Here is a 24,115-nt window from a genome sequence, read left to right as displayed (position 1 = left end):
TTCCATAGCCTCTTTTCCTCATATCCCTCTCTTCTCTGCCTAAAAATGTCAAATTTTAAGATAGCCTTACCTCTGAACTCTGGGCTGGCCTTGGAGATTGAGGTCTTGTATTGGCTTACAGTTACTCTGCTGCCCTCATCTGGGGGAGGTGAGAAGAGTCTATAGAAGGTTTGGCCTGGTTTCAGGTCTCTAGGCTAAGTATGTGTTCTCTTGTAGCCTTAGTTAGTATTTGCCTAAGAGCTTCCTTTCAGGCTCTTGGTAAGGTTGACCATCCACATATTTGTGGGTTCATTTCTGGGTTCTCTATTCTGTTCCATTGATCTATGTGTCTGTTCCTGTGTCAGTATCATACTGTCTTGATGATTACAGCTTTGGAATACAGCTTAAAGTCTGGAATTGTGATACCTCCAGCTTTGGTTTTCTTTTTCAGGATTGCTTTGGCTATTCAGAGTCTTTTGTGGTTCCATACAAATTTTAGGATTGTTTGTTCTAGCTCTGTGAAGAATGTTGGTGTTATTTTGATAGGGATTTCATTGAATATATAGATTGCTTTGGGTATTACAGATTCTTTAAGTCCTCTTAGAATTTTTGACCCAGTCCTAGGTAGAAGAAGAAAGAAAAAAAAAATCTAGGTTTGTTTGTTTATTTATTTTCAAGTTAGTTAACATATATGTCGTATTGGTTCCAGGAGTAGAATTTAGTGATTCGTCATTAATTTTCTTGAATGGTTTAGAAGGCAGTAACTGGTCTGTGGATAGTTGAGATGGAGCTGTAGGCAGAGACGTGGTAGAGAAAGTTTCTCCTTTGTTCAGGAACAATTTCCTTCCTGTGCATCTGCTTTGAAAGCCACAGACTGTTCCTCCTACCTGCAACATGGCAGATGAGGATCCCTGAAGGATTCCCGTTTGCCCCTTGCAATCTTCTTCCACTTCACTGAACTTCCTTGATGCCTACAGCACAAATGTCATGTCATGCAGTTTCTGCCTTACGTGGATTCCAGCCATGGAAGCCCAGATAGGGGTGAGAAATGTGTCCATCTTGGTTTCTGTCCTCTTCTCTGATCTAGAAGGTGATCTATATCCACCAAATGCAGAAAGGGAAGCCCACAAGGGCAGTAAATCAAAGTTCTCAGCATCCTTTTGCTTTTGCTACTACTTAACAAGAGTGAATAAATGAAATTACGGTTCCTATTATAGGCTAGATTCACTGCTAGTTCAGATAGCTTTTTAGCACCAGGGACTCTCATTAGTGCATTACTAGAATGAATGTTTATTATGAGATAATAAAGAATAATGCTTGAAGTACTGGACTCAAGAATCAAAAGACTTGGATTTATGTCAGTGGCACACAGATTGTTCTTCAGTTTTCTCAAGTGTAAAACAGTTCATCTTAACTGATTTCTTAACAGCACTGTTTTGCATATCAAATGAGATATGTTGGACATACCACAAGGAGAACATTGTAAACTTGTACTACAATAAGATATTCTTACTATTTTATATTACTTTGACAAAATTCTTTCTTCATCTTAGATCAGAGCACTATCTAAATTTAGCACTTATTTTCATTTCATTTTAGTATTGGAATTTATTGCAGAAAATACTGTTTTTTAAGGTTAATGAAATCAACTAAATATTTGCTGTGTTGATGTCTCCATGTACAGCACCTGAACCTTTAATTAATACGAGGAAATTTAGTTGTTAAATCCTTAAAATAAATACATTCACAGAGATATCAGATTATTGTTCTTTATTTAAATATAAATAACTTCTTGTTTTTCATTTGGTTATTCAGGGTAGGAAGATAATAGATCACAGTGGCTTGGGTTTGAGTACTATATTTTTGCTTGCTATGTGACCTTGCAAATTATTTGAATAATCCCTCTGAGCCCCCTGTATAAGCTGGAGAAAATAGTGCATCCCAAGCTTGTTTGAGGATTGATCTATGTAAAGCTTAACATATGTACTATGCTTGCATGTAGTAGTCACTTGATAAATGACAGCCATATTATTCTTTTTTATTTTATTTATTTATTTCAAGAGAGACAGAGAGGCAGAGAGAGGGAGAGAGAGAATCCCAAGCAGGTTCCATGCTATCAGTGCAGAGCACCATGTGGGGCTTGATCCCAAGAACCATGAGATTATGACCTGAGCCGAAATCAAGAGTCAGATGCTTAACTGGCTGAACCACCCAGATGCCCTGATAACTATATTATTTTCTGTGTACTGATGATCTCATCTTAATTGGAGCAATGATCATATCTGCTCTTTTTACCTAGTGGTAAAAGGACTATATTGAATCTTTGAATATATGTTATTTAAAAATGATTTTAGATGAGGGGCACTTGGGAGGCTCAGTTGGTTAAGCAATTGAGGTTTGTGAGATTGAGTCGTATGTTGGGCTCTGGGCTGACAGCATGGAGCCTGCTTGGGATTCTCTCCCTTCTTTCTCTCTGCCCCTCCAGAGGGGCCCTGCATGCACACACATGCGCACACACACACTCTCTCTCAAATACATTAATCATGTAAACATTCAAAAAAATTATTTTTGATGATAGTAATATATTGTTGATGAAATTATCTTTTTTCTTTCCTGTTTTGTTTTTAAATCATAGGGCCCCTCGATTTAAAGGTTTCCAGCAACAGGACAGTCAGGAGCTACTGCATTATTTGCTGGATGCCGTGAGAACAGAAGAAACAAAGGTCAGATTTCTTTAAATTGATTACATATACTCTTTAAGAAGAGGGTAAAAAATTGAAGGAGTTAATTTTTACCATAATTTTAATATGGATTGAGAAGTAATTTGATTTTTTCTAACTATTCTATTCCTTTATTTATTTATTTTGGCCAGTTCTTCTAAAATATTATTTTCTTTTATCCTTTTGCACCCCCCTTATCCTTTATTAGTTGATACCCTTTGACTGTAAATAACAAATAAATTCAAGCTAGTTTAAATAAGGAAAAGGGAAGCTAAGAATCTAGGTGACAGGAGGTATGGGTAGGGATATAGGGACAGGAAGGTTCTCAAGAATCCAGAGAATATTCTCCTCATTTCCCTGGCTCTGTAGATTTTCTTTATTCATTTTCCTGCAAACTGAGTAGTTTCTCAGCTTCTGTCTCTGAATGATAGCACATGACCTTCATATTTTGCACATGTTGCAGTTCCACGTATATAAAACCAAAATTGGCTGTTTGTGAATCCCAGCTCTGAAGAGAAACTCTGTTACCTCATGTTGGATTAGGATCCACTCAGGGATGAGTCACTGGTAACTAGGGGAATGGGATACAAGCCTCCTGGATCAGGGAATGTTTCTGAGAAAAGAAAAAGTGGCTCATGGCCTGGATAGATTTCCCCAAACAGTGTTCATTGTCATCCTGTCCCTTTATCGATTGGGTGGTAGTTGCCTGTAATATTAAATGAGTTAAATTCAACTTTTTTGGTGGGGACCTACGAATGGGATACAAGTTTTCAGAGAAAATGCAAGGTATTAAAGCTGTCAAGTACACAGCACATATCCTTCATTTTTCCTCTATCACTCATAGCAGGACATTATTAATCATTCATAATGGTTCTGCTGAGTCTGGATTCAGGCTCGGAATCATTCTCAACCTATCGCTGCAGGCATGCTATCTCAATCATAATTGTCACAATAGGTGAAATCCTGTTTTCCATTCAAGGTAAATATACTTCTTAATTTATGTTAATATGTAGCAGAGCAACGATGTGAAAATGAAGTACTCCTATGCTTGTGATACTAGGCAAGGTGGATCTTCCTCTTTTTGTTTTGTAAAATCTTATCTTGAGGGGTGCCCGGTGGCTTAGTCAGTTAAGCATAGGACTCTCTATCTTGGCTCAGGTCATGATTTCACGGTTCATGGGATTGAGCCGCAAGTTGGGCTCCGTGCTGACAGCACGGAGCCTGCTTCAGATCCCCCTCCCTCTCTCTCTGCCTCTCCCCCACTTGTTGTCTCTGACTCTCTCAAAATAAATAAATAAACTTAAAAGAATGAAAAATAAAATCTCACCTCGACTTGTAGTATTGTGGTATTCTAGTTTTCAGTAAATAAATAGGGTTCTGTTATTTTCTTTTACCTTAATGAGTTAATCACTCCCTCCTGCTACAGTGTTTATTATAGTTCTGTTCTTAATTGGCTATTTATTGACCTCTATGTTACATTAGTTAAATTCAGCTTTTGAAGGTGTCAGTCCTTTTCTGCCATCTCTCTACTTGACATATGTATATATTTAAGTTATATGTATCTGCATTATATATATTTAAGTTTGTGTTTTAATTCCAGTTAGTTCTACAGTGTTACATTAGTTTCAGATGTACAATACAGTGATTCAACAATTCCATACATCATCTGGTGCTCAACACAGCAAGTGTGCTCCCTAATCCCCATCACCTGTCTCACCCACCCCGCCACTCACTTCCCCTCTGGTAATCATCAGTTTGTTCTCTGTAGTTAAGGCTCTGTTTCTTGTTTTCTCTCTTTTTATTTCCCCTTTGCTCATTTTGTTTCTTGAATTTCACACGTAAGTAAAATCATATGGTATTTTTCCTTCTCTGACTTACTTCGCTTAGTTCCCTCTCTAGTTCCATCCATGTTGTTACAAGTGGCAAGATTTCATTCTTTCCTATAGTGGAATAGTATTTCATTTTAGAAGTGTACCACATTTTTATTCATTCATTCATTCATTCATTAATGGACACTTGGGTTGCTTCTGTAATTTGGCTATTATAAATAATACTGCAAACATAGGGGTATGTGTATCTATTTGAATTAGTGTGAATTTTGTATTCTTTGGGTAAAGACCCAGCAGTGCAATTGCTGGATCATAGGGTATTTTTAACTTTTTGAGGAACCTCATCCAGAGTGGCTGCACCAGTTTGCATTCCCAACAGTACACAAGGGTTCCTTTTTCTCCACATTCTCTCTAATAGCTGTTGTTTCTTGTATTTTTTATTTTACCCATTCTGACAAGTGTGAGGTGATCTCATTGTAGTTTTGATTTGCATTTCCCTAATGATGAATGCTGATGAGCATCTTTTCATGTGTCTGTTGGCCATGTGTATGAAGTCTTTGGAGAAATGTCTGTGTCTTTTGCCCACTTGGTAATTGGATTATTTGGGTTTTTTGGTGTTGAGTTATATCAGTTCTTTATACATCTTGGATACTAATCCTTTACGGGATATGTCATTTCCAAATACCATCTCCCATTCTGGAGGTTACCTTTTAGTTTTGTTGATTGTTTCCTTTACTGTGCAGAAGCTTTTTATTTTTATGTAATTCCAATAGTTTATTTTTGTTTTTGTTTCTCTTGCCTCAGGAGATATATCTAGAAAGAAGTTGCTATGGCCAGTGTCAAAAAAGTTACCACCTGTGTTCTCTTCTGAGATTTTTGTAGTTTCAGATTTCACATGTAGGTCTTTAATCCATTTTGAATTCATTTTTGTGTATGGTGTAACAAAGTGGTCCAGTTTCATTCTTTTGCACATAACTGAACAACTTTTCCAACACTATTTGTTGAAGAGACAGTCTTTTTCCTATCGGATATTCTCTCCTGCTTTGTTGAGGTTTAATTGACTGTATAATTGTGGGTTCATTTCTGGGCTTTCTATTCTGTTCCACTGATCTGTGTGCCTATTTTTTTGTGCCAGTACCATACTGTCTTAATGATTATAGCTTTGTAAAACAGCTTGAAGTCTGGAATTGTGATGCCTCCAGCTTTGGTTTTCTTTTTTAAAATTGCTTTGGCTCTTCGGGGCCTTTTGTAGTTCCATAAAAATTTTAGCATTGTTTGTTGTAGTTCTGTGATAATGTTGGTATTTTGATAGGGATTGTATTAAATATGTAGACTGCTTTGTGTAGAGTAGACATTTTAACAATATTTACTCTTCCTATCCGTGAGCATGGAATGTCTTTCCATTTCTTTGTCTTTTTTTTAAAATGCTTATTCATTTTTGAGAGAGAATGTGAGTGGGGGAGGGGCAGAGAAAGAGAAGGGCAGAGGATCTGAAGCGGGCTCTGTGCTGACAGCAGCAAGCCCAATGTGGGGCCTCGAAGTCACAAACTGTGTGAGATCATGACCTGAGCTGAAGTCAGATGCTCAACCAACTGAGCCACCCAGGTGCCTGTTTTTCCATTTCTTTGTGTCATTGTCAGTTTCTTTCATTAGTGTTTTATAGTTTTCAGAGTACAGGTCTTTTACCTCTTTGGTTAGGTTTATTTTTAGGTATCTTATTTTTGGTGCAATTGTAAATGGGATTGTTTGCTTAATTTCTGTTTCTGCTGCCTCATTATTGATGTATAGAAATGTAATAGATTTCTCTATATTGATTTTGTATCCTGAGACTTTATTGAATTCATTTATCAGTTCTAGCAAGTTTTTTTGATTGAGTCTTTAGGATTTTCTGTATATAATGTGTCACCTGAAAATAGAGTTTTACTTCTGCCTTACCAATTTGGATGCCCTTTATTTCTTTTTGTTGTCTGATTGCTGTGACTAGGACTTCCAGTACCATGTTGAATAAAAATGGTGAAAGTGGACGTCCTTGTCTTGTTCCCGACCTTAGGGAAAAAGCTCTCAGTTTTTCCCCATTAAGGATGATATTAGCTGTGGGTTTTTCATATATGGCCTTTTTGATGTTGAGGTATATTCCCTCTAAACCTACTTTGTTGAGGGTTTTTTGTCATGAATGGATGTTGTATTTTGTCAAAGGCTTTTTCTGCATCCATTGAAATGATTATATGGTTCCTATCCTTTGCTTGTTGATCTGATGTATCATGTTGACTGATTTGTGAATATTGAACCACCCTTGCAACCCAGAATAAATCCCACTTGATCATGATGAATGATTTTTTTAATGTATTGTTAGATTCGGTTTGCTAATATTTTGTTGAGGATTTTTGCATGTATGTTCATCAGAGATATTGACTTGTAGTTCTGTTTTTTTGTGGTGTCTTTGTCTGGTTTTGGTATCAGGGTAATGCTGGCTTCATAGAATGAATTTGGAAATTTTCCTTCCTTTTCTGTCTTTTGGAATAGTTTGAGAAAAAGAGGTATTAACTCTTTAAATGTTTGGCACAATTTGCCTGGGAAGTCATCTGGTCATGAACTTTTGTTTGTTGGGATTTTTTGATTACTGATTCAATTTCTTTGCTGGTTTTCTGTCTAAATTTTCTATTCCTCCCTGTTTCAGTTTGGTAGTTTATATGTTTCTAGGATTTTTTTTTTTTTACCATTTTATTTAATTTACATCCAAATTAGTTAGCATATAGTGCAGCAATGATTTCAGGAGTAGATTTCTTAATGCCCCTTACCCATTTAGCCCATCCCCCTTCCTACAACCCCTCCAGTAACTCTCTGTTCTCTGTATTTAAGAGTCTCTTATGTTTTGTACTCCTCCTTGTTTTTATATTATTTTTTGCTTCCCTTCCCTTATGTTCACCTGTTTTTTACCTTAAAGTCCTCATATGAGTGAAGTCATATGATATTTGTCTTTCTCTGACTAATTTCACTTAGCCTATGTTTCTAGGAATTTATTCATTTCTTCTAGGTTGACCAATTTTTTGGCATTTAGTTTTACATAATCTTTTACGATTGTATTTCTATGGTGTTGGTTGTTACTTCTCTCTCATTTATAATTTTATTTATTTGAGTCCTTTTCTATTTTCTTGATGAGTTTGGCTAGAGGTTTGTCAATTTTATTTTATTTTATTTTTGAAGATCTAGCTCTAGGTTTCGTTGATCTGTTCTTTTGTTTTTATAGTTTTATTTCTGCTCTAATCCTTATTCTTTCCTTCTAGTGGTTTTAGTTTGTTGTTCTTTTCCTAGCTCCTTTAGGTAAACGGTTAGGTTGTTTATTTGAGATTTTTCTTGCTTCTTGAGGTAAGCCTATATTGCTGTAAACTTCCCTCTTAGAACTGCTTTTGCTGAATCCCAGTAGTTTGACTGTTGTGATTTCTTTTTTATTTGTTTCTATGTACTTTTTTATTTCTTCTTTTATTTTCTGATTTAGTTTAGTAGCAGGGCATTTAACCTTCAGGTATTTGTGGTCTTTCCGGATTTTTCTTGTGGTTGATTTCTAGTTTCATAGTGTTATGGTTAGAAAAGATGCATGGTATGACTTTGATCCTCTTGAATTAGTTGAGACTTGTTTTTTGGCCTAATACATGATCTGTTCTGGAGAGTGTTCCACGAGCACCTGAAAAGAATGTGTATTCTGCTGTTTTAGGATGGAATGTTCTGAATATGTTGGTTAAATTCATCTGGCTCAGTGTGTCATTCAAAGCCATTGTTTCCTTGTTGATTTTTTTGTTTTGATCTGTCTGTTGATATAAGTGGGGTGTTAAAGTCCCCTACTATTATTGTGTTGTTACCAATTAGTTCCTGTATGTTTGTTATTAACTGTTGTTTTTGTTTTTGTTTTTAGTTTTTTAACCTTTACTTCTTTTTGAGAGACAGAGACAGTCTGAGCAGGAGAGGGACAGAGGGAGAGGGTGAGATAGAATCTGAAGCAGGCTCCAAGCTCTGAGCTTTCAGCACAAAGCTTGATGCAGGGCTTGAACTCATGAACTGTGAGATCATGACCTGAGCTGAAGTTGGATCCTTAAGTGACTGAGCCACCCAGGCATCCCTGTTATTAACTGTTTTATGTGTGTGGGTGCTTTCATGTGGGTGCATAAGTATTTATAATTGTTATATTTTCTTATTGGATTGTCCCCTTTATGACTAGATAGTGTGCTTCTTTGTCTCTTGTCATAGTCTCTGTTTTAAAGTCTATTTTGTCCAATTTAAGTATTGCTACCCTGGCTTTCTTTTGACATCCATTTGCATGATAAATGTTTCTCCATCTCCTCACTTTGAATCTGTAGGTGTCTTTTGGTCTGAAATGAGTCTCCTATAGGTAGTGTATAGATGGGTCTTGTTTTTTATATCCGTCCTATCATCCTATGTCTTTTGATTGGAGTGTTTAGTGCACTTACATTCAGAGTAATTATTGATAGATATGTATTTATTCCCATTGTATTACTTGTTTTGTGGTTGTTTGTGAAGATTTTCTCTGATCCTTTGTCTTTCTCGTTTTTATGGTTTGCTGGTTTTCTTTAGTGATGTATTTATTTAGTGATATGATTTAGTGATATGATTTCTTTCTCTTTATTCTTTGCATATTTATTAGTGGTTTTTGATTCACTTAGGTTTGTATATTATATCTTCTGTGTATAGCAGTCTACATGAAATACGTGGTAGTTTAAGTTTGAACTCATTCTTTACTCCTTTTCTCTCCACATTTTAGGTATATGATGTCATATTTTACATCCTTTTATTTTATGAGTTCCTTGACTGACTTTTTACAGAAATACTCATTTTTACTGCTTTTGTGTTTCCTACCTTCATAGTGTCACTTTTGGTCTCTCCTTTCCACTCAGAGAGCTCACTTTAATATTTCTTGCAAAGCTGGTTTATTGGTCACAAACTCCTTTAGTTTTTATTTGTCTGGGAGGCTCTTTATCTCTTCTTCTATTCTGAATGATACCTTGCTGGATATAGTATACTTGGCTGCAGATTTTGTCCCATTCAGCATCTTGAATATATCACACTACTCCCTTCTGGCTTGGAAAGTGTCTGCTAAAAAAATCTCCTGATGGCCTTGTGGGGTTTCCCTTGTATGTAAAGGTCTTCTTTTCATCCTTCTGCTTTTAAAATTTTTTCTTTATCACTATATTTTGCCAATTTAATTACAGTATGTCTTGGTGTTGGCCTGCTTTTGTTCGTTTTTTGGAGCTTCTCTACTTCTTGTATCTGGATTCCCCAGATTAGGGAAGTTTTTAGCTATTATTTCTTCAAATAAATATTCTGCCCTCTTTTCTCTCTCTCCTTCTTCTGCGAATATTATGACATTAGATGGAGTCACTGAGTTCCCCAAATCTCTTATTTTGCATAATTCTTTTTTTCTCCTCTTTTGTTCAGCTTGATTACTTTCCATTACTCTGTCTTCTAGGTCATTAATTCATTCTTTTGCTTCTTCCAGCCTGCTGTACTTTGCATCAAGTCTATTTCTAATCTCGTTTATTGCACTGTTCATCTCTGATTGGTTCTTTTTAATCACTGATGTCTTCCACTCTTTACTCAAGTCCAGTGAATATCCTTATGATCATTGCTTTAAATACTCCATCAGGCATGTTACTTATGTCTGTTTTACTTTGATCTCTGGCCATGGCCTTGTCCTGTTCTTTCATTGGTACAAATTTCTCTATCTTCTCATTTTGTCTGAGTCTCTGGGCCTGTTTTCTCTGTGTTAAGAAAATAAGCTGTGTTCCCTGTTCAATGGCCTAATGAAGAGGCAGTCTGGCAGTGCCCTGCCCCATAATGTCCCCTGTTCCCTAGGGCCTGACACTTTAGTGAACATCTCCAGTGTGTGCTGCATGCAGTCTACCTTTGGGTCCTGGCCGCTTTATCCTTCAGGCCAGTCATCTGCAGAGGTGCTCTGTGTCTGTTGTGGGCAGTGTTTGGTCTCTGATCTGAAATGTGGCAAGCTTTTTTTAATAGTTTATTTTTTTAGTAATCTTTACACCCAATGTGGGGCCCAAACTTAAAACCCCAAGATCAGGAGTCACATGCCCTTTCAACTGAGCCAGCCAGGTGTCTTTCGAATGTGGTAAGTTTTAACTAGGTGTGCTCTGGTCAGAGACCAGGGCTGAGACCTGTCGCCACCGCCGCCAGAATTGAGGCCCTGCAAAAATCCCACATGGAGAACTGTGTGTGGGCAGGGATTGGGCTGGTCTTCTGGGAAAGGGGGCCCATGGCCCTGGGAGTAAGGCAAATGTGACTGAGAAGGGCAGTTCCAACAGAGCATGGGGAAGCAGGGGTTGGTGTGAGCAAGTTAGGTAGTGAGTGTCAGTGCTATCCTGGCTCCTGCAGGTGGCCCTTAACCTTTGCTGAGAAGTGGGGGAGGGAATTGTACCTGCCAGTTCCTTTGTCCCTGGAAGGGTCTCTCTGTGAATGCTGTCTCTCTAGGACGCATTTGGAGATGAGCAAATAACCTCCCACTGTGTGCCCAGGTGCTCTTCAGATCGCTGTTTTGCTGTATGTCCAAGTGATGTCTGCCTGCTTTCTCTCCAAGAGCAGCTTAGTGACCTCTCAGCTCTATCCCAACCAAGTCTTCTGACCTTTAAAATTCTAGGTTTAAGCCCCACTTGTTGCCAGAATTCACAAAATTCGGGCTTTCATGCTTTCCAAGCCATTTGCTATGAGGATTCGTTTTCCCCATGTGCTCCCCTGTGCGCTAGTCTCTCCCCCTTCTCTGGGACTACAGCTACCTTCCCACTGCAGTGGCCATGATTTGTTTCTCTCCTAAACCAGGTCTCTGCACTTCTACCTTCTTCACTATGGCCTCTTCTCTACCTTTAGTTGTGGAGTTCGTTCTGCCAGTCTTCAGGTTGATTTCTGGGGCATGTAGGATGATTTGATAGTTATCTAGTTGTATTCGTGGGCTAAGGTGAGCCTCGGGTCCACCTACTCCACACCATCTCCCCCTCCTGGATCTACTTTATGTGTTTTGATTATGAGCCCTATTGTCTTCTATTTAGAGTTATGTTTTTTGTCACCTCTCTGAGATTGTGATCCCCTCAAGGAATGATACTGTATATATCTCTGTATCCCATGTTCCTTGCACACAGTAGGTGCCCAGTGATTTGTTTGTTAAATAAGTTGTCTGTACTTATCCTTGAAATGGATAATTTCTGTTGAGAATTTGAATTAGGGAAAAAAAACAGTTTCTTAAATAAGTTATACTACCTTGTTTCTTGGAGATTTACAGTTATTTTGAATATGTTATAATTTGAATGAACTGATGAATTGATAGGATAATACATTGTGTTTTACCTATAATTTGTTTTAAAAAAAATCAATTAAGAGATTTACAATTAAGTTTTGAGGACATTAGCACAATGCTCCTGAGCTGATACTTCATCATATTTTCTTAGATTTAGAAACTGATGCCAAGAATGGGCGGATTCGAACTTAAGTCTTTCTGACTACCAAACAAATTCTAATTCTATACAGTACTGCTTATTAAAGCATAGTTGTAATGCTTAATCATCAGTGACCAGTATAAATAATACATTTTTAACCTTGCTATTTATTCATTTATTTTTAATTTTTTAAAGTTTATTATTTTTGAGAGACAGAGAGTGCATGAGTAAGGGAGGGGGCAGAGAGAGAGAGAGAGAGAGAGAGAGAGAGAAAGAGAATCTTAAGCAGGCTCTGTGCTGTCGGCACAGAGCGCAGTGTGGGGCTTGAACTCACAAACTGTGAGGACCTGAGCCAAAATCAAGAGTCAGACGCTTAACTAAGCCACCCAGGCACTCCTAAGCTTGCTATTTAAAATTTAACCATAATTGGGGCGCCTGGGTGGCGCAGTCGGTTAGGCGTCCGACTTCAGCCGGGTCATGATCTCGCGGTCCGTGAGTTCGAGCCCCGCGTCGGGCTCTGGGCTGATGGCTCGGAGCCTTGAGCCTGTTTCAGATTCTGTGTCTCCCTCTCTCTCTGCCCCTCGCCCGTTCATGCTCTGTCTCTCTCTGTCCCAAAAATAAATAAACGTTGAAAAAAAAATTTTTTTAAATTTAACCATAATTATTTCACCATTTGAAGTAGTATTAAATGTGATTCAGTAACTATGGTATATGGACATTCTTGTTGAAGGAGTTGATAGAAGGTAGCAAGGTGGGGAGAGATACAGACAGAAATTTGTATCATGAATGATAAATGCATATTGATGCTTCTGAACCTACAGATATATAGGAGTTACTTTAACGTTAATTCAGACTATCAATTTCTAAAATGATTTTTTTTTTCCACTATGATTTGCAAGGATATGTTTACTACATGGTCGTGGATCGTTGTAAATGGAATTAAAAATCAGCTCTCTACATTGTTTGTCTGTTGATATTACAAATAAAGGTATAAAATCTATCCCTGTTATTTTTTTTATTTCACTTCTATTGATGGCATTCTTTGCTATAATTAAGTTATTGTTCTGTCATAATGGTGCATCGGGATTCACAATATCTTAAAGACTGGCAGTACAGTGGGAAACGTTGCTTTTTGAAAGCTCTTATCTTCCTTCCTCTATTTGAGGGTTTCAGATGGCGTGACAGAATTAAAATGTCATGTCTGTGGATTTATTCAGTCCTGTAAGCAAGGACAGTCGTGCCAGTCGCTTATAGTGAGTACCCGAGTGGGAGCTGCATTGTCTGGCCTGGGAACCCCCCAGGTGTTTGTCGTGCCACTGTGGTAGTTCATCACTGCCGTGTGTTTTTTGATTGAAGAAAGGCTACAGCATTATGTCTGCCACCAGAATCTTTTAGTAATGATTAAAAACTACTGACCTCCTTTCAGCATGTTTCATTAAAGTTTTTTTTTTTCTTATGACTCTAAAGTTGAGAGATACAACATGCTCCTGCCAAATAGAGTGCTAAAGGGGGTCATTGGTGCAAAAATTTAAATTTTTCATGGGCAAAACAAATAAAAGCAAATTTACTACAAGAACTTCTTTTATAGGCAGTCTTTTCCACTTAGAAATACATGCTTCTTCACTTGCTTGAATTTGAGCTATCACCAAATTAATGCTATTACGTTTTTATTCTCAAAGATATACCACTAATACATTATTGGCTAGGATTATTTTAAAGGCAGAATATCTCCGCTGACTTAAACTATGAGTGTTTTGCATTCTTATTTTTGAAAGACGTTTATGGTGGAGATTTGAAATGGTTGAACCTTGACATTGCTAATTGATTATTGTGCTGCAGTTGTTAGCAGTGCCCTGGCCAAAGTCTTTTTTTTTTTTTTTTTTTTTTAATCCTAAGTGGTTCAAAGCACAACTTTTAACAATGAGAGGCTGTAAATGGACCTAAACCCATTTGTTTTATTCAACTTGATGAATTACTTATTAATTAACTCCTTTAACAGTTTAGAGAATATAAATTTGTGGCTAAGATACAATAAAAAGCAAATGTCTAATTATTTAAAAGTTAATAATGTAAACAACCTCATTGTTTTTATTTTTTAAGAGTTTGATGTTAGAGCTTACATTTTAGAAAATGGTAAAGGCTCATTAAATCATATTGAAAGTCATATTTGAATTACTAAAATATTGAAATTATAAAATAAATTTATAGACATAATTTGAGTTAGCTTTATCTTTACTAGCTAGAGAGGTTTTTAATTTTTTTCTTTAACATTTATTTATTTTTGAGACAGAGAGAGACAGAGCATGAACAGGGGAGGGTCAGAGAGAGGGAGACACAGAATCTGAAACAGGCTCCAGGCTCTGAGCTGTCAGCACAGAGCCCGACGCGGGGCTCGAACTCACGGACTGCGAGATCATGACCTGAGCTGAAGTCAGCCGCTTAACCGACTGAGCCACCCAGGCGCCCCTAGAGAGGCTTTTTATAGGTGAACATGGTATTTATTGAAATTTATTTAAGTCCATCCTCCTGAGAATGGAATTCACACAATTTGCTTATTTTAGTTCAAAAAATTCTTTTTTGAAGGTATAAAAGTCAACGTTAGCTCAGATAATATCTGAATTACATCAATTTTCAAATGTATTGAGTCTGGATTGGAGCTTATCTCTATTTATAGCTTCTGGGACACATGTTTTATTTTGATTTTCTTCATGTATATTTCAAGACAGTATGATGTATGAATTGCTGTATGTTTACTTTTATTCCCTACTTTGTATATATTTAAGTTTTTGAATCTTGCATCAACTTTTAAAATATACTTGAAGAGAATACAAAATTCTCTTCATAGGCCAGTTAATAAACAAAACTCAGTTTCACAATAATTGGGGGAAGGTGTTAAAAGCTTACCATGAAATGTATCCTACATACAGAAAAATGTACACAGATGTATATGCAGTTTAAAACATAATTGAAAGAAAATTCATTTACCATTAGCACTCCTCCTCACCACCACACCCAGAGTTTTAAAAACCAGAATGTTTTTTAGTACCATAGAAGCTACCTGTTCCTTGTTTTCAAACATGGCTTCCTCATCAGAGGTAACCACTTTTTTTACTTTTATGGTAATCATTTCACTGCCTTTTCTTATAATTTTGACAGCTACCTATGTACGCTTGAACAATAGATAGCTTAGCTTTGCATAACTGGGTAGCAAGCACAAACCTATTGCCATTATTGGATGAAGGCTGCCAAAAGAAGTGGGATTGAGAGAGAGAGAGTTTGGAACTTAGTTTGACTTTGGCTTCCCAGAATTTCTAAGAGCTCTTTCTGGGGAAGTCAATGGGCAAGATCATGAATGTATTTTGAGCCACGCTTGTCAAAGTAAAAGCAACTGGCAGAGATATAGGAGAGACCAGGTGCTAGATGTCTTCCAGAAAGGTTAGAGGCTGCTCTGTATTTTCTGTGTCTGAGTTCGTCATGGCCCACCTCTTTGCTCTCAGGAATAGGTCAGAGCAGAACAACTCTGGGGGTAGTGTGTATCCTCTGCTGATCCACAGCACAGCACGGGGTGGAGAATAAGGACATCCGCAGCTCATTCCCCATGTATTCTGTTCTCAGACTTGAAGCATGGTGCAATAGCCGAGGGCATCTTGATGTTGACAATATGTCTGTCTTCCTAAGTCTCATGGCTTCCGTTTGGATTTGTTGTCTTCCACACTTGATGTATAAGCATAATTCTAAAATTCTGTCTAACTGTGCTCCTGTGAATTCTCTTGCCTCTCTTGTTTGTTTATTTATTTTGGGTGAGAGAGAGAGAGTGCAAGCGGGGTAGAATGGCAGAGAGAGAATCCCAGTCTCAGAGCCATCAACACGGAGCCTGTCATGGGGCTCCATCCTACAAACAGTAAGATAATGATGTGAGCCAAAATCACGAGTCTGCTGCTTAACCAACTGAGTCCCCCAGGCACCCCTCTCTTGCCTCTCTTATGTGTTGGCCCTGTTGTTGCCTGTGAGGTTTGTTGTCTTTCTTGTTTATGCTCTCGTTTGGTGGTGGTGTGTGTGTGTTTTTCTCCTTTTTTTTTTTTTTAGTTTATTTATTTACTTTGAGACAGAGACTGAGAGAGTGCGCACACAAGCAGGGGAGGGGTGGAGACAGAGGAAGAGAGAATCCCAAGCAGCTTCATGTTGTCAATGTGGAGCCTGATGTGGGGCTCAGTAGCACAAACCATGAGATCATGACCTGAGCTGAGGCCAAGAGTTGACGCTCAACCGACTGTGCCACTCTCCTTTCTGTATTTAAAAGGTGTTCAGTTTTTTCCAAATTTGTGAGTTGGCTGCTTAATCCATTTGTTATTCTTTTTAATTGATTTAAGTATTTAAGTCTGTGAATTGTCTTCTGAACAGTGGAAAGTATCTCGATTCTGATATGTAATATTTTTATTCTCTGGTAAGTGTGCAGTTTCAATTTCGTTTCTCTTTGATATAATGATTTTTTAAATAGCAGAATTAGGTAGCATTTTCAGGCCAGGAAGTCCAGGTCAAACAGTGGCTTCAAATATGAAAACCTATGATTAAGACTTTACTTAAAAAAAAAAAAAAATCTTCTGAAGGATAATTAACCAGCTTTCCTCTCATCGTACTTTTAATTTTTTTTTTTTTTAATGGTTAATTATTTTTGAGAGAGTGAAAGAAACAGAGCGCGAGCAGGGGAGGGGCAGAGAGAAAGGGAGACACAGAATCCAAAGCAGGCCCCAGGCTCCGATCTGTCAGCACAGAGTCCAAGGCAGGGCTCAAACCCACAAACCATGAGATCATGACCTGAGCCGAAGTCGGACACTTAACCACCTGAGCCACTCACGCGCCCCTCCTCATACTTTTAAAATGTGAATTAGAGAAGATTAAATTCATATGCTGAGTAGGGACATAATTAGCGTAAAAGATAATTTATTAGCTCAAATAAATCTTTATTCTTGGAATCTGGTTTTATTTCATTCTGAGAGTTCTCTGTGACATTGGATCTTTCCTTAAACATACACAGAGATACGGAAACATAAATGTTGCCATTTCCTAAGAGCTGCTAAAGACTTTAATACTAATAATCGTTATTGACAACTGAATTCAAATAAAATGATAACTAATCAAGATCTGAGGTAATTTTGCTGTGGAGATTATTCGATGTTCTGGACTTTGCTCATATATGTATATAAATAAAATAATATACATGAATGTCATAGTGACCAGTTTAATAGCTTCTTATATGTTAAGAGTTTCTTCAATAGATAAGAAATTTCACGTAGTCTCTTTGTTACTTTTGTCCTGATTAAAATGATACATCATTTTAGGTATGGAGTGGTGGAATGGGAAAAAGAAAGGAAAAGAGGGAAAACTTACTCCTAACCTATAAGAGTATGTTTAAGTATAGATTATTAAATTCTGATTTGTTTTATAGAGAATACAAGCTGGCATCCTAAAAGCATTTAACAACCCAACTACTAAAACTGCTGATGATGATACTAAAAAAAAGGTCAAAGGTATGTCAATTTTTTTACTGTTAAAACTTTCTCCCTGAAGAAAAATTTAAGTTTCTTTTTAGGGGAAAGAGAACTGAGCATTATGTGAAGTAATTCTATAAAGTAGTGGCCTTAAAAGAGAGTGTACTCACTCCAGTGTCTGTGAGATAGTCTAGTGGGTCATAGAAAGAAAATGTTAGAATGCATCCATGTGAACTTTAAAAACTAAAACTAATGATCAGATGTATAGATTGGCACTGATGACCTTATTTGAGGTATCCTAAGGGAGACTTGAAAGGTGGTTGAAAGTAGCAGTCTCACTTGGAAGTTCACTTTCATCATATTGTATCATTTTGCAGTTGACCTATGCTTGCATTAAGTGGATTTGTAGATATTACATAGTTTTAACTGGTCAAAATGCATAAGTGTTCCAAAGATTCCTGCAAGGAATCCATTTATTGAAGAGAATACTGACTCAAGCATACAAGTCCACTTTACTTCTAGTGTCGACTCTTCATCAGCCAAAGTATTAGCAAAACCAGTGATTATCTAACCAAAGCTAATCATTTAATTATCAGTATTTAAGTGTGGGCTTATATGTCATGTTACAAGCAATTTCTCCTAACTGTATATTCTGCCTTCACATATTAACTAATGGTATTATTAAGTCATCATTTTTAGAAGATGTTGAAAAATATTATTTGTATTTTGTTTATTCTCTATTCTATTTTTTGTAGTAGTATTTGTACATAGTGCATGTCTATAATTCATAAATATACACACATTATGATTGTACATGCCCAAACTGTGTGCAGTTGGGGTTCAAGATTTGTTTTTTAATTGAAGTATAGTTGACACACAATGTTACATTAGTTTCACGTGGAAGGTTCAAGATTTTTTAACGTGGATTTTCAAGTATGCTTTGGTTTTGTTTGTTTGTTTGAGATAGTGCCATCTAGTGCATGTTGAGAATAACTGCTCAGTTTTTCTTTCCATTTGTATAATCTTTTCCATTTTCTTTTTTAAAAAAAATTTTTTTTTAACATTTATTTATTTTTGAGACAGAGAGAGACAGAGCATGAACAGGGGAGGGGTAGAGAGAGAGGGAGACACAGAATCTGAAACAGGCTCCAGGCTCTGAGCTGTCAGCACAGAGCCCAATGCGGGGCTCGAACTCACGGACGGCGAGATCATGACGTGAGCCGAAGTCGGACGCTTAACCGACCAAGCCACCCAGGCGCCCCTCCATTTTCAATCCCCTGTACAGTTTTTTCTTTCTTTCTTTTTTAAATGGTTTTATTTATTTTTGAGAGAAAGAGAGCCCGAGCGGGGTAGGGGTAGAGAGAGGGAGACAGAAGATCTGAAGCAGGCTCTGTGCTGAGAGCAGAGAGCCTGATTGAGGGCTTAGCTCACGAACTGTGAGATCATGACCTAAGCTGAAGTCAGACACTTAACTGACGAAGCCACCCAGGTGCCCCCTTTGTACAGTTTTCTTAATGAATCATCTTAGTTTACCATAACTTCTAAATGGTTATCATATTAATAAATGTTTATTGATATATCTAGCTATAAGTTGGCTCTGTCATTCAGTGCTTCAAATAATGTTTTAAAATGATTTTAAACGTTTGTATGAAATTTGAAGTTAGACATCCAAAAAGGATAGAAGTTTGAAAGAGGAGTGAGGCTTGTTAATACATTTTTTCATCATGATTAACTATGGAGAGTTTCAAACTTCTATTAAAGTAGAGAGAATAGGGGCGCCTGGGTGGCGCAGTCGGTTAAGCGTCCGACTTCAGCCAGGTCACGATCTCGCGGTCCGTGAGTTCGAGCCCCGCGTCAGGCTCTGGGCTGATGGCTCGGAGCCTGGAGCCTGTTTCCGATTCTGTGTCTCCCTCTCTCTCTGCCCCTCCCCCGTTCATGCTCTGTCTCTCTCTGTCCCCAAAATAAATAAACGTTGAAAAAAAATAAATAAAGTAGAGAGAATAGTATGATGAAACCTCATATACCCATCACCCTCCCTCTTAAACTATATTGAATGTGTGGTATATTATGTTTTATCTGTGTTCTCCCAACCCCTGATTATTTTGAAGGAAATCATAGGCATAATTTTCTTTGATTTATTAATATTTCCCAAACGGAATAATTTTATCTTTTTTTATATATAACTGAGCAGTTTATATATATAACAGTTATTAATTGCCAAGGTTAATTCTTTACACTATGCTGTGTTTACTTGTCTACTGTATCGTTTCCATAGTTATGGTCCAGGTGTTTGTAACCCTGAATGCATAATCTTCTTTCTCATCCTCTGTCTACCTCTATGTTAGGCAGAGGCTTTAAAGGGCTTAATGGGAACAGTTGAGGTATGGTATGAACACTGGTTATTGCTTTACTTGTTTTGCCTCAAATTTAACAATAGTTTATTATTTCTTGGAGACTACTCTATGATAGTCAAATTTTTCTCTATAGAATTGTAAAGGAGAAAGACATTATAACATCATACAGTAAATATATTACTAATGTGATGCTGGTCATCTGTCTTATTCAGATGTCTTTTGAATCAACAGAAAAAAAAGCATGTTACATTGTTAGGTTGGTGGTTGACATTTTTTGCATTAAAAAGTATTATTTTTGCAGCATATGGAAGAGAAGGTGTGAAAATGAACTTCATAGATCGGATCTTTATTGGTGAATTAACTAGCACAGTCATGTGTGAAGAATGTGCAAATGTAGGTGCTTTGGAATTCACTTCAACATGGAATAGATTACAATCATAATAATTTTTATTGTTCTCTTTCACATATAATCATCAGCATTTATTTTTATTTGTGACAGATGACTACATAACAGTTTTTGAAAGTCTTTACAATATATCCTTCACTCCCAGAAAGGAACATAATTTATAATTTTTTTTAAGTGTTATTTTTCCTCTTGATAAACCTGTGAAGTTCTTTTTAGCCTGTTTGAATGTCTTGGAATGCGTTAGCTACTTGTTTGCATTACAATGAAAGAGAAACTTCTGGGAAGGGAGTAACGATGTTATATAACTGTGCATTACCCTAAACCCTAATTCTAATAGAAATAATGCAATAACGTAACAGGGAGATGTACCACATTTTATTTAAAATTTACATTTATATAACTTGTTGAAGTTTTTTTTAAAGTAAGCGCTCATATTTGAATTTAATGATCATTTTTATTTTGAATGCCATCTGTACTTTAACAACAACTTTAAACACATAAAAGTTTTTATGGGTTTTCAATTACTTGATAACAAATATTTCTGAAAGCATATGGTTTAGAGTATGTTAGGTGTAAACTTTTGTTACATTTTGATCATAAAATAGTTTTCCTGTCTCAGATAATGGGGTACTTTTCTTTTCTCTCTAGTCTTATAAAATCAGTTTTATATGTTACATCTCCTTTTAGCCTGTCATATTGAAGCACAGAATTTGTCAACATGATATTACTTACATTTCTAGTATATTCAACATAGAAGTTGATTTCTCTATCACAAACTAGAGAGTGTTTCTAAACAGAATTATCCTAAAAAATCTACAAAATGCAGTCAAGCTCTCTGGCTTTTTTCTTCCTGGCTTAATTTTTTTTCTTTTAAATGTTTGTATTTGATTTGTGTTATGGCACAATTTCACCAAAAATATGTGTATATCTTTAGTTAATCAGTTTTATTAAACACAGTTTATTTTGAAGTTACTTTAAATATTATAGGTTAGTCATATTGGCAATATTATAAAATTCAACTGAATTGCATTTATTGAAGTGTTGGGGTATCTTGTTTTGACTAACAATATGTGCTGCTATACCCAATTAAATCACAGTTTATCTCAGGGATGTTTTTTAACTTGAAATTATATTGCCTGGGAAGTTTGAGTCTTTAAAGACTTTATAAAACTACATGGTCTGTATTAGAATTCTAACCGAATGTCTCAATATGTTTTCTTTTTAAGATCTCCACAGTGAAAGATCCTTTTATTGATATTTCACTTCCTATAATAGAAGAAAGGGTAAGGAGAAAACAACTTGCTAATGAGTCTTTGGTAGAGAGCATGTATTCATTCATATATTTAGACATTTGTTGGGGCACGTGGCTGGCCGTAGGGCATGTGACCCTCGATCTTGGGGTTGTGACTTCAAGCCCCACATTGGTTGTAGAGTTTATTTAAAGATAAAAATCTTTAAAAGAAAAAAAAAAAGACATTTGTTGAGCATATTATCACATTATCTGAGAGTCATTTTTTATATACAATAATGGAGTTCACATAGTATATTTGATACTAAGGTTTGTGTATTTATGCATGAAATATGATATATAGTTCTTATTCTCAAAGAATTCAAACCAATATGTTTTATATTTTGAGAATTAATGTTAAGGAAATTATTTCAAATGAGTTAGAAACTTTAAAAAGTAGTTGATATCCAGACTTTATTTGCTAAAGAAGTTTTGTGTTATGTACATGGCATCTATATAGGTTTCAAAACCTGTACTTTTGGGAAGAATGAATAAATGTAGAAGTTTACAGGCAACAGATACTGGTCAGTACAGTGACACTGTTACTATAGAAAATGTTCAGCAACCCAGAGCCACCAAGAACCAGTCTTCATCTAAAGATAAGGTAAGATTATATGCATTTATGAGACATCTATTTTTTAAAACTTTTCCATAAGAACAGTTTCAAAAATATACAAAAGTAGACAAGATAGTATAATAAACTTCCATGTACCTATTTCCCAGATTCGTAGTTCTCAAATCATGGCTAATCATGTCTGCATATAAACCACATTCTCACCCTCTCCATCTCCAATTATTTTGAAATAATACCCATATAGTGTATACTTCAATGTATATCTCTAAAAGATGAATACTATCTTGGGGGGGCGCCTGGGTGCCTCAGTCGGGGAGGCATCTGACTCATGGTTTTGGCTCTGGTCATGATCTCTCAGTTTGTGAGTTTGAGCCCCACATTGGGTTCCATGCTGACAGTGCAGAGCGTGCTTGGGATTCTCTCTCTCCCTTTCTCTTTGCCCCTTCCCTGCTCACTCTCTCTGTATCTGTCTCAAAAATAAATAAATAAACTTAAAAAAACATGAATACTATTTTTAAAGATGTACTTGCAGTACATTATCGTATCTAAAAATATTAGTAATTTCTTAATAGTACCAACATCCAGTCATTATTTAAATGTCTGCAGTTGTCTCATAAAATACTTCATTTTGTTTTTGCTTTCTAAGGTGTGCTTTAATTTAGGATCTAAAAAAATATCTATAGATTGCAGTTGATTGCCATCTCTTAATCGCATGTCTCTGAGGTCCCTTTTAATTATAGATTTCCCCCTCCTTTTTTCCCTTGCTTTGCAATATATTTGTGGAAGAAATCGGGTCTTTTTTTTTTCTTTTTTCTTTTTTAGCAGTTTCTCACATTCCCACATTCAATAGTAATTTGTTTTGCTATTGCATTCCCATGGTTTTAACAGGTTCCTCTGTTTCCTTTATTTCCTCTCTAAGGCATTTTTATCTAAAGACCTAATTAGGCTCAAGTTTTATTGTTTATTTGATTTTTGGCAAGAAAAAATTTAACTGGTGGTGTATCCTTCCATCAAGAAGATGAACATATAGGTTGCCTGAGTGGCTCAGTTGGTTAAGCCTCCAACTTCAGCTCAGCTGTCATGATCTCACAGTTTGTGTGTTCAAGCCCTGCATCAGGCCCTGTGCTGACAGCTCAGAGCCTGGAGCCTGCTTTGGATTCTGTGTCTCCCTCTCTCCCTGCCCCTCCACTGCTCACGCTCTCTCTCTCGAAAATGAATAAACATTAAAAAAATTAAAAAATATATTTAAAAAAAAGAAGATGCACATTATGTTTGAAGTGTAATCTTTGATGTCACCAGTCACCAATCACCATTGTCTAGATCCTCTATTTTACCAGGAACATATCTGGTTGTTGAATTATCTCCTAAAAATTTATTTATTATTATATGCTTTTTATTTATTTTTGAGATAGCGTGAGCAGGGGAGGGACAGAGAGAGGGGGGTTAGAGGATCTGAAGCATGCTCCATGATGACAGTAGAGAGCCCGACATGGGGCTTAAACTCACAAACCTACAAGGTCATGACTTGAGCCAAAGTCTTGATGTTTAACTGACTGAGCCACTCAGGCTCCCCTACCTCATAAAAATATAAAGAAATCAATCTAAATTTGTGCTTCATTTTTTTAAAAAACTTTTTTTAATGCAATATGATTTGTACTAACTCGGCAAATTGATATCACATTTAGGTTTTTCTGTTAGAAGACTCTTGAAGTGGCAAGACTACAGAGAGTATATACAAAGGTTTATAATAAAAAAGCCTCCCTCACAGCCCTGTTCTACAAAAGTTCTGTTTCTTTCTCCACAGATAAGTAACTGCTATTGTGGGCTTCTTGTATAAGGATGCATTTCTAAATTTAGAACGATTTGTTATTGTATCTTTTGTCGATTGTAGTTCAGGTAGATTTAGGAAATGGATTTCAGAGGTACGAGAAAAAGTATCTGATAATTGCGGAAGGCATAAATAAGACTTACTGGCATTTATTTTCAGTAAGGTCACAAGATTCTTTTCTCTGAAAACACTGTCAA

The 24,115-nt window shown here is 36.5% G+C and overlaps 1 protein-coding gene across 7 annotated transcripts in view; it reads left to right on the top strand.

Moving 5' to 3' along the window:
- USP45 (ubiquitin specific peptidase 45) overlaps positions 1-24,115 on the top strand; it is an 85,215-nt gene that overhangs the window by 41,356 nt on the left and 19,744 nt on the right. For 4 of the 7 annotated variants that reach the window (XM_040474243.1, XM_040474240.1, XM_040474241.1 and 1 more), the window contains 5 exons: positions 2,615-2,702; positions 17,426-17,507; positions 20,124-20,215; positions 21,455-21,511; positions 21,977-22,120. In XM_040474243.1, the coding sequence (XP_040330177.1) occupies positions 2,615-2,702; positions 17,426-17,507; positions 20,124-20,215; positions 21,455-21,511; positions 21,977-22,120 (463 nt within the window). Of the gene's footprint in view, positions 1-2,614; positions 2,703-17,425; positions 17,508-20,123; positions 20,216-21,454; positions 21,512-21,976; positions 22,121-23,775; positions 24,112-24,115 lie in introns of those variants that run through there. The other 3 variants (XM_040474245.1, XM_040474246.1, XM_040474244.1) reach the window with 3 other exon arrangements.

This window comes from Herpailurus yagouaroundi, unplaced genomic scaffold (assembly GCF_014898765.1).
Source record: "Herpailurus yagouaroundi ecotype Mexico unplaced genomic scaffold, PumYag 139, whole genome shotgun sequence".
In the NCBI taxonomy this organism is placed as follows: Eukaryota; Metazoa; Chordata; class Mammalia; order Carnivora; family Felidae; genus Herpailurus; species Herpailurus yagouaroundi.
This window is presented reverse-complemented; position numbering and strand designations above follow the sequence as displayed.